Genomic DNA, 9,734 nt, shown 5'->3' with positions numbered 1-9,734 from the left:
TAGCCCTGTGCTACCAGCTATGGCCAGAAAGTCTGGCGGGCCATGCACCATGCTCTCCACTCTACTACCTGCTTCTCACACTTACCTACCTCTCTTTAGGTCTGACTAGCACTCCCCTGTGACTGGAGATCTCATTTCTGCCCCATTCATTCCCATGGCACTCCTGTAGTGCCAATGCCGCCTCCTCCCCATTCTGCTTCCTTCTGGAAGTGCTGTGCCTGGCTTGTGGGGCTCCTGAGTGAGCCTCCGGAACCATACTCGTGCTAAGTACAGCTATCAAAGACACAGTCATTATTGGTCTCGCCTATGGTCTTCTTCTCTGAACCTTGATGCAATAGGCTTCCCCTACAGGGTAGCTCAGAGCCCTCGGAGTACATGGTGTCCACTTACATACTCTACTCTCTTTCTGTGGACCCATGCTTGCCTTCACCTTGCTTCCTGGCTAGCCACATGGTCTCAAAGTGCTTCCTACTCTTGACTCCCTGGTCTATGGTAAGCAGCCCAGCCATTTTCACTGTGGGCTTCTAGATTTTCCCAGCTGCATCTCTCCATGAAGTGTCTCTCCAGAAATCCAGTGAATGCCCACTGCTGATTATACTGTTTCCCAAACTAGCCGCTGTTAGGAAATTACTCATATTGCTACTGCATATTGCAAATTACTCCTGTTGCTACTACACAAATACAATGGCAAACAGACCAGGAACTATTGGGATTAAAGCCATCAGCAACATTAACAGGAAATTCCTAAATACAATACTGGCTGAGTGAGAAAGGAACTTAAATACTTCCCCTAGAAAATGCAAAACTCTGGAATGTCTAACTCACTACCCAACTAGTCTAACAGTCCCTCCTAACAATAAGGATAGAGCGTCAAAAGATTTAATTTTTTTTTTGAGCCTGAGTGATCTCATCAAACATCAATTTCCCCATTGGTACAATGAGGGTACTAATCATATTTCTATCTAAATCAAAATGTTGATAAGAAGATTAAATAGGAAAAGCATCCAAGGTCTGTTTAACTCTAAGAATACCATGTGTCATCTTTCATTAATGTAGATGAATATAATCTTCTTGTGGATTTACTTTTAAGCCTCTTCTTAAGAACTGGTACTCAGAAGAAATTTTTTTTTCTCTATGGAGGTCATTTTGAAGAAGGAGATCTAGGTAAGACTCTTTCCTAAGTTCCAAAGTGGTTGGAGATTCTGAAGAGGAAAACATAGTTTGAAGCCAGATTATCTAATTGTATTATATTCTTACATTATTTTATTTTTTGCCATGCTTAATCCTTTGGTAGTAAATGGTCTTTAGATGCATCATCCTCATCTCAGAATGCTGTGGACTATCAGGGCAAGTGATAGTCTGAATGGTTTGGACTTAAGAATTGGACTGGAAGGTTAAGTGGGAAATCATAACCCTCCAACAGCAACTACCTCAAAGAACTAAAGGGAAAAATAATATTGAAAAATGGGGATTAAGAGTGTACAGTTTTACCAACATGGAGATTCTCCAACCAGTTTCACCTTTGAAGGATCAGTTGCGTTTTTAAGAATTTTCTTCCTAATACTGTCTTCCAAAATCTTGATATTAAAAAAATGAATTGAAGGACTTTGCATGAAAAAGAAATCTGATCCCTGCCACCTAGGGAACTGAAGTATGTGTGGTCACATGGAAAAGACGGAGGATGCGCTGCCGGATCTCCTTTGTCTTCACTCCATAGACAATAGGGTTGAGCACAGGAGGAACAAGCAGGTAGGTGTTGGCCATGATGATGGGCAGGAGGGAGTCATGCCGTTTGCCAAAGCGGTGTACCATGGACAATCCAATGAAAGGCACATAGAATATGAAAACAGCACACACATGAGAGACACAAGTGCCAAATGCCTTTGCCTGGGCTTCACGTGTCAAGCCCAACACAGTCTTTAGGATAAGCAGATATGACAAAGAGATGAGAAGTGAGTCCAGGCCAATGGCAGAGATGATGACAATGAGGCCGTAGATGATATTGATGTGGATATCAGCACAAGCCAGCTTCATGACATCTTGGTGGAGGCAGTAGGAATGGGAAAGGATATTGGAGCGGCAGAAAGGCAGCCGTTTGATGAAGACAGGCAGGGGTGCCATAAGCGCAGCACCCCGTACCACCGCAGCCATGCCAATCTTGATAACACGAGGCAACGTGAGCACAGTGGCATGGCGCAGTGGGTGGCAGATGGCCACGTAGCGGTCAAAGGCCATGGCCAGCAGCACCGTGGACTCCATGCCAGATAAGGAGTGGATGGCAAACATCTGTAGCAGACAAGCATCAAACTGGATGGTAGTGGAGTTGAACCAGAAGATGGCCATCATTTTGGGCATAGATGAGGTGGAGATGAGGACATCAAGGCCAGAAAGCATGCAAAGAAAGATATACATGGGTTCATGTAGGCTATGTTCTGTCCGCACGATGTAGATGATCGTCAAGTTACCTAGGACAGCAATAAGGTAGAGGGAGCACAGCGGGAAGGCCAACCAGAACTGAGCTTCTTCCAGGCCTGGGAGGCCTATTAGAATGAAATATGTGGCACTGGATTCATTGCCGTTGGAGCCCACCATATTGAAGAAGCTGAGCTGTGACCAGTGCCTGACGAGTAGAGGCTGGAATACAGAGATAAACCATTATTAGATCCTCTAGAATTCCAGTACCATTTTCATTTCCCTTCATCCTGATAGCCTGTTCTCTGACCCATACTCTAACTTCATTGCTTATCTAAACTCATTCTATTCGAAACTCAACCTAGCCATCCTTCATAACTCAAAGACCAATGAATATTTACCGAGTCCTACTTACTAACTCCACCTCTAAAGTTACTCCTGAAAACAAATGAAATAGTAAGGCAAAAATTCTAAGCGTATTTTAAACCATTTAGTTCACCAAGGATAGGTTATTGGCTAAGTACACATCAGACTTAGATGATAAAAACGGCCATCACTTCTTCTGTCCTATCCTATACTTATGCTCCCCTATGCTTAATATCAACCATAATTCTAAATCTATCATTAGGCTACCTTTAAAACTAATCCCAGTCCAATGTAGCAATACTAAGAGTAACATAGTTAACACTGAAACCTAACCTCTTCACTGCTCCTAATGATCTCTCTAACCCCAACTTTAACATTAACCTAAGGTTTTAGTAGTTATTTCAAATGTAATCTAAAACTTAACATCTATTTAATGATGATAAACTTTAATTCAATAAAAATACCTGACATACTAACTTCATCCTGAACTCTGCATTTCACTCTTGCCAAATGTCCATCCAAAGCCTTACACTTGTCCAGAATGCCTAGTTTATATCATAAAAGGAACAATGGCTGCAGTGGGTGCTGTTGGTGTCCCACCCAAATCCCCTTCATCAAGTCAATGCATCTATGTTTCATCTGCAGTGAGTGTTGAATGCTAAAGGCTCACAGTTCCCACTTTCCCCAGATCAAAGGAGAGGCACTGCACCCAGAAAGTTATGCTTTCCCTACCAGGGTACATCTAGAGGTCAACGAGTGCCTGACATAAAGGTACAAAGGCTAACCTCCTTGCCTCAGGGTGACACCAAATCTGTGGTAAGTGTTCCTGAGGAGCCAAAGCTGAAGCTGGTCTACAGCTGAGACCACAGCCTTACTTAGCTTTCTTTCCCTTCTCTATCCCACTGCCCTCACCCCTCTTCTCATGACAGTAGTCCTTCATATCTCCTTTAAACAAGAATTTCTACTTCAAGCTCTGTTTCTAGGAGACTCACCAAGCTTAAGAGAGTGGGGCTGACACAGAGGACTAAACCTCATAGATGATGGTATCAGAAGCACTGGAGGAACAATAAATCCTGTACCAGGGTTCTGGTATCCCCGATTCTGGCTATTAAGGTGATAGATATAAGTAGGAATTGCTGAGGTAGAAAAATGTCAGACTTGCATTTTCTCAGATCATATCTCTCTGATGAAACAACTATAGCGTTAACTAACTTCCCCCCTTTTTTTCCCTTTCTTTCATTCACAAATATTCACATGCTCCTACTTTCTACTAGATTATATAAATTGTATATATTTACACACACAGTGTATGTGTATATTTCACATACATACTATCTATGTATATACTAGCTGTCTCCTCTTCCCGTTATGAAAATAGTAACATTTATTGCTAGAGTATATTTAAGATAATTTTATCTTGGCAAGAAAAGAGAAAAGGTTGGTTCTTAAGACCTGGCCCTTGACAACCAGGGTAAGGTATTCTGCACGGGCTACCAGGGAGCAGGTGAGTGTGTAGAAGAGCTCAGGGCCAGCATCAGGAGGGGCTCACACCATTCACTGGGCTCAGGACACACTGATGATCTTTGCTCCACCACTGAGCTGTCCCCCAGAGATCCCCTCAGACCAGGCACAAAAGGGGAATCACTGGGAGCATGAGTTTTAGAACAGAGAGTGACAGAGTTTAATTCAAACTGCTCGAGGGAGAAGATATAAGGAGCAAGACTTATCCAAGAACTTCAGGTTAAGAGGCCAAAGTCATCAACATCACGTAACTCTTCTGTACTGACCTCTCTGTAGCGTATGCCACTGTGATCAGTTTCCTCCTCAAACCTTCTCCTTGCCCCTTCTGCTTCCCATCTCTCTCCGAGCACTAGGTCTTTCTGGATCCTCAGCCTCCTCCCCTTGACCCTGAAGCATACTTTTAAATGATAATGCTCTCAGAATTGTATCCTCAGAGCTCTTCTTGTTCCAGATACTCTCCCCGGACCATCTCTTCCCCTTCAGTAAACCCACTTGTTTACTATTGATTCCCAAACTATTGATCCCAAGTCTACTTGGGAAAGCCTGACTTAACTTTTGTGATCCAGATTCATCATTCCAAAGTCACTAAAAGCGTTCACCTAGCTTTCTCTCAAACATATCAAACCCTCCGTGTCTGCGTCCGCACAGATATACTGACTAGCAGTCATCTCGCACAATGACAGAGACCAAGCACCGATATGGAGATAACCAGGAATCAAAGAGAGGAGGATGCAGCTGGCCTGGAAGTAAGGTGCCTCGACAGCATGAGGTGGGCAACTGTCGCTGGAGGTAACAGCAGGCTGGACCTCAGAAGGCGGCAGCAGGAGAGAAATGAAGGAATAGAGAGGGGAGCCAGGCCCAGGACCCAAGCATCACCCTTCAGCCTGTCAGCCCTGAAGCGGCCCAGTCTCCCACTGGACAGACAGCCTGAGCAGCTGTTGGTAATTAAAGCCATCGCATGCACCCAGAGAATATTTGGCACTCCAGAGGAAACTGGAGCTAAATCATTCTATTTTGAAAACAAAACATAATCCAGGAAAAATAAACAGGGAGTTTTTTTTTTCTTTTTCCTCTCATTTTTAGGAAGCCTTCACTGCCTTAACCCCCAGGGAATAGCTCTCTGTGCTTGAAATTTTCTCTGAAAAAGTCACACTATTTTAGCAAATCCCAGGAATGCTTCTTGGAGAACTGTGAAGGACATCTTAGCCCTTTCTTGACTATAGGGGAACAGAAGCCTCCAGTGATACCGAGAAATCCACTTTGAGGCCTTAAATCTTCCTCATTCCTTCCCCGTGGCCTCCAGGACTCTGGCCCCCGTCCAGCTCAGCCCCCTTACCAGTCCATTCTCATATCCTTCCCCCAAGCTCTCTGAACTCCCTTCTTCCCAGAGACATGGAAAAGCAGTCAGGGGGACAGAGTCAAGAGAACAATAGGGTCACTCCCAACGGGGGCCCTATTGGTTTTATGATTATAACAGAAATCGTTGTATGCCTACAGTGTTGAATGCAGACACTAAAGAGTACCTAACCCAATAACAATTCTGCATAATAGGATTGCTATGTATCTTCTCTACATTATAGGTGAGAAAACTGAGGCCCTCAAGGAGTTAAAAAAATGTTTCCAGGGTTTACCAGTTGACTGGTAAAACAGACATTTGACCTAGACTGTTCAGCTCCAAGGCCTGTGTATTTCCCCTTTGAACTGCCTTAATGTGCTGTACCTCCTGAAAGCTAATCAGATCTGCCCAAGAGGCAGAGGAGAAGAAGGGCTTGGTATGTAAGTCACCTGGCCCAGCTAGAGCCTTGGAAGGCAAACCAAGAGAGCTGTAAAGAGGACCCTCTGGGACTGGGGCTTGGAAACTCTTTCCTTTTCAGCTCCAACTCCTCTGGCTGCGACTTGGGCAGAGCCCACAGTGGAAAGTAAAAAGCTTTATCCTCTTCTGAGTACTTCCTTATTATACAATACAAGCCTCAATAGAAGGAGGTATCAGTAATCTCATTTGACAGATGAGGATGGTGAGAGTTGGTTAGAGCTCTCTGCGTCAAATCCATGTGCTTTCCACAAGGCCAAGCCCTGCCTCTCTCCCAGTCTCCTTTACAATGAATCAATGCTTTATAGGGACTATTTCAATGTTAATTCCAATGAATCCAAAATTTGTAGAGCCATGTGTCCAGAGGGCCTCTCTAGGGCTCAGGACGCCTGACCAGCTCTCTGCATTTGGGCTCAGTGTGTGGGGCGTGAAGAGAGGGAATGTGAGAGGAGATCCATGGTCACTGCCATTATCAGGCTAAGCACACAGAATGTTCCATGCCTAGGTCAGTGGGGTGAGAGCCTCAGGTGCCCCTGCCTGCCTCTGTGGGAACATCTGGAAGAAAATGTCCTTGGAGGGAAGCCCAAGAATACCTGGGAACCTCTGGCTCTTACTCCCAGGCCCAGAGTGGGAAGGCAGACTTCAGGGGCCCCCTGAAGTGATCAGAGCTCATCACTCACAGGGAGGGACCCCCTTCCTTAACACTGCATGAGGGCAGTGGGCCCAGAATCACATCCATCCTGGATCGTCTGCATCTTCTGTCCCCCACACCTTGCTTGGATTTGATAAAGCACATGAACCCTTACAGGGCCTTGGCCATTCTTTATAGAATGGCCACAGTGAGAATGGAAAGATGGGAGAGTGTATTTCTAACTCACAGAAGGCAGGTTGAGGCCCCCAGCCCTACCCTCCTCCACTTCCCAAGCTGGACCAGAGCCAACAATATTCCCACACACCTGCGAAGTTTGACCTAGGTATCAGGACCTTTCAGAGCTACTCTGACCATTGCCTGCATGCACTGGAAAAGCCTGCTCTGGGACTTTGATTGATACACTGATTTTTTTCAACAATTCTTGCTTAAATAACTACTGTATGCCCGACTCTGTGCTAAGCATCAGAGAGACTGGGACACAGAGCAAACAAGTCACAGATCAGCCCTCCAGTGGTGGGGAGAAACTGAGACAAATATGCCATTACCATAACATGTTGTGATAAATGCTAGGGCAGGGGTAAGTCCCAGGGCCTCAGGAGCAAAGCAGACAATAGCTTACAAAGTTGTCAGGCTTGAAGGGCTTCCCTGAAGAGGTGACATGTGAGCCAAGACTTGCAGGGCCAGGCACAGTTAATCAGGCAGGGCTGGGGCATGGGGACAGCAGCATTCAGTTAGACAATGAAATGTATTGAGTGCCTACTGTGTGCCCAAAACTAGAGAAAAAACAGTGGATAAAACAGTGTGATGAGAAAGCACCAGCCATTCTAAGGTCAAGGCAAAGAGTGTTCTAGGCAGAGGACGTAAGAGAAAAAGGTCTTCTGTTCTGGGGGGTCACTGAAGAAAGAAGGCCAGTGTGGCTGGAGTATCAGGATCACAGGAGAGTTGTAGAAGATGAAGTCAGGGGAGGGCAGGGGCTAGATCACGTAGGGGCCTGCAGGACAGGGCAAGGAGCTTTGATTTAATTCTGAGTGACTTGGGGAATTTAAGCGGTAGACCTGATCTAATTTGTTTTCAAAAGTGCATTCCGGCAAATGCAAAGACCCAGAGAGAAAGAGAACATGCCTTGTTTGAAAAGCTGCAAGTGGTTCAGTGGGAAGGGATTGGGGGCAGGGGGAGAGGGGATATGCAGTTTGAAAGAGTGCAAGGCAGGGGAAATCACCATGTGGACACAAAATCCGCTTTTTAAATGGGCTGAAAACAGAACCCTCATCCTAGACCCAGACTGGGTCAGGGTCAGAGCCCCCTGGGAAGATTGCTAAATCCCAGCCTCAGCCACAGCCTGACTCCTGATGCAAAGTATAGAGTGAGTTCGAACCCACTCGGAGCCCACGCCCCAAACAGAGCTATAGTCTGAGAATAACTAAACAACAAAGTCCTACTGTACAGCACACAGAACTATAATCAATGGCTTGTAGTAACCTGTAATGAGAAAGAATGTGTGTGTGTGTGTGTGTGTGTGTGTGTGTGTAACTGAATCACTATGCTGTACACCAGAAGTAAAAAAAAAAAAAAAATTGATTTTGTAAGTCAAAGAAAGAAAGAAAGGGCAAAAAAAGCTACAGTCTGACCCCTGAGCTTCGCCTGCACTAATGCCCTGGGTGGGACTAGCCCTGGCCACACTGAACCCTAGTCCAACTCTAGCCCAGTCCCAGCCCCATCTGTTCGCTGTCCCTGTCACCTTCATTTAGGTCACCCCCTTCCAGGCTCTAGATGGGCACCCAGTAACCTGATCACTAGGAAGTTTCTTGAAAACCGCATAGGAAGCATCTACCACCACCCCTGCTTCCCTTCACCACACAAACACAGAAATTGCTGAGTCTGTCTGTCCTTTGAGTCAGGGGCCACCTTCACATCCCCGGCCCTGCCCTTGTACTTTTCTGGTTCTTTCTGTCCTGGTTTCTCATTCACTCAACAGGTCTAAAGAGGGACCCCGAGCTGCAAGAAACCCACACAGCTGGACCCCCCCCTTAACCTCCTGCACTCACCTCAGCTGCACCGAAGGCACTGGGGCCCTTTTCTCTGGTCCTCTTCCGGAAGCTGTCTGGCAGGCTGTGCTGGAGAGCAGCCCTCTCTGTCTCCACCCCCTCCTTTGGGCCTCCCTGGTCAGGGTTATTTATTCTCTGTCTTACCTCCTTCCTCCTTCAGCTTCTCCCTGCTAGGCGGCAGGATGCTTCCCAGAGGGTTATCAGCAGGCACCCCTTGTAGCCAGCTGGGGGTCTGGTGTCCTTCTTGGCTTCTGTGTCTTGGGAAGGTGTGCCTGGGGGAATGGGGAAGGCGGAGCCGTGGGTAGAGGGGTCTCTACAGCCCTCCCCAGATGGGCCCTGTGTGAGCTGTGACGTTTATGGCAGCTCCCAATGCGAAGCTAGGGAGAATGAGTGAAGAAAGGCTAGAAGAAACTCACTGGTGTGGCCATGGCCTTTGGGAGGAGCTTTTCTCCAAGTTTCTTCTCAGGCTTATCGAACTCAGCCAGGGGAAAGGAAGGAAAAGCTTCCGGGGAGACCCCATGGTTACATGCCTCCCTGCAGCTTTCTCTAGCCTCCCCCTCCTCTCCACTGGTGGCACCTGCCTGGGTCCCTGCTGGCCTGGCTTCCGACGGCCCCACCTGCCTTTCCCCGAAGCTCCAGGGATGCACCTTCTGTGTCCCCCAGACTCTGGGCCCTGTGTCTGGCTGACTCATAACAGGGATCCCCAGGGACCTGGCCTCTGCCCTCCACTCCCTGGCTTTGAGTTTCTGAACTTCTTACTGAGGAAACAGAATGTGATTTCTTAACCCTCCCCTCCCTCTGACTGCAGCTGTCTAAGACCAATGCCATCTGGTTTCTCTCTTAAGGGCAAAAATAGTGAGGGAACATTTTAGAGAGTTTAGAGAACAGTTTGAATGTGACACTAAATAACTTACATATTTAAATAAGT

At 46.6% G+C, this 9,734-nt stretch overlaps 1 protein-coding gene across 2 annotated transcripts; it reads right to left on the bottom strand.

Annotated features, from left to right (window-relative positions):
- Positions 1-1,240: 1,240 nt before the first annotated feature.
- LOC102542538 (olfactory receptor 51E1) lies at positions 1,241-9,527 on the bottom strand. 2 transcript variants are annotated; one of them, XM_072970772.1, is made up of 3 exons: positions 9,223-9,527; positions 8,951-9,078; positions 1,241-2,634 (listed from the first exon to the last, which is right to left on the bottom strand). In XM_072970772.1, the coding sequence occupies exon 3, from the start codon at positions 2,590-2,592 to the stop codon at positions 1,639-1,641; it is 954 nt and encodes a 317-aa protein (XP_072826873.1). In that variant the 5' UTR covers positions 2,593-2,634; positions 8,951-9,078; positions 9,223-9,527; the 3' UTR covers positions 1,241-1,638. The 2 variants fall into 2 exon arrangements, with proteins under 2 accessions (XP_072826873.1, XP_006203471.1); XM_006203409.4 differs by lacking the exons at positions 8,951-9,078; positions 9,223-9,527 and adding an exon at positions 8,807-8,917.
- Positions 9,528-9,734: the final 207 nt, after the last annotated feature.

Source organism: Vicugna pacos, chromosome 10 (assembly GCF_048564905.1).
Source record: "Vicugna pacos chromosome 10, VicPac4, whole genome shotgun sequence".
Lineage (NCBI taxonomy): Eukaryota > Metazoa > Chordata > Mammalia > Artiodactyla > Camelidae > Vicugna > Vicugna pacos.
The sequence above is the reverse complement of the archived record's forward strand: the minus strand, read 5'-3'. Positions and strand labels throughout refer to the sequence as shown.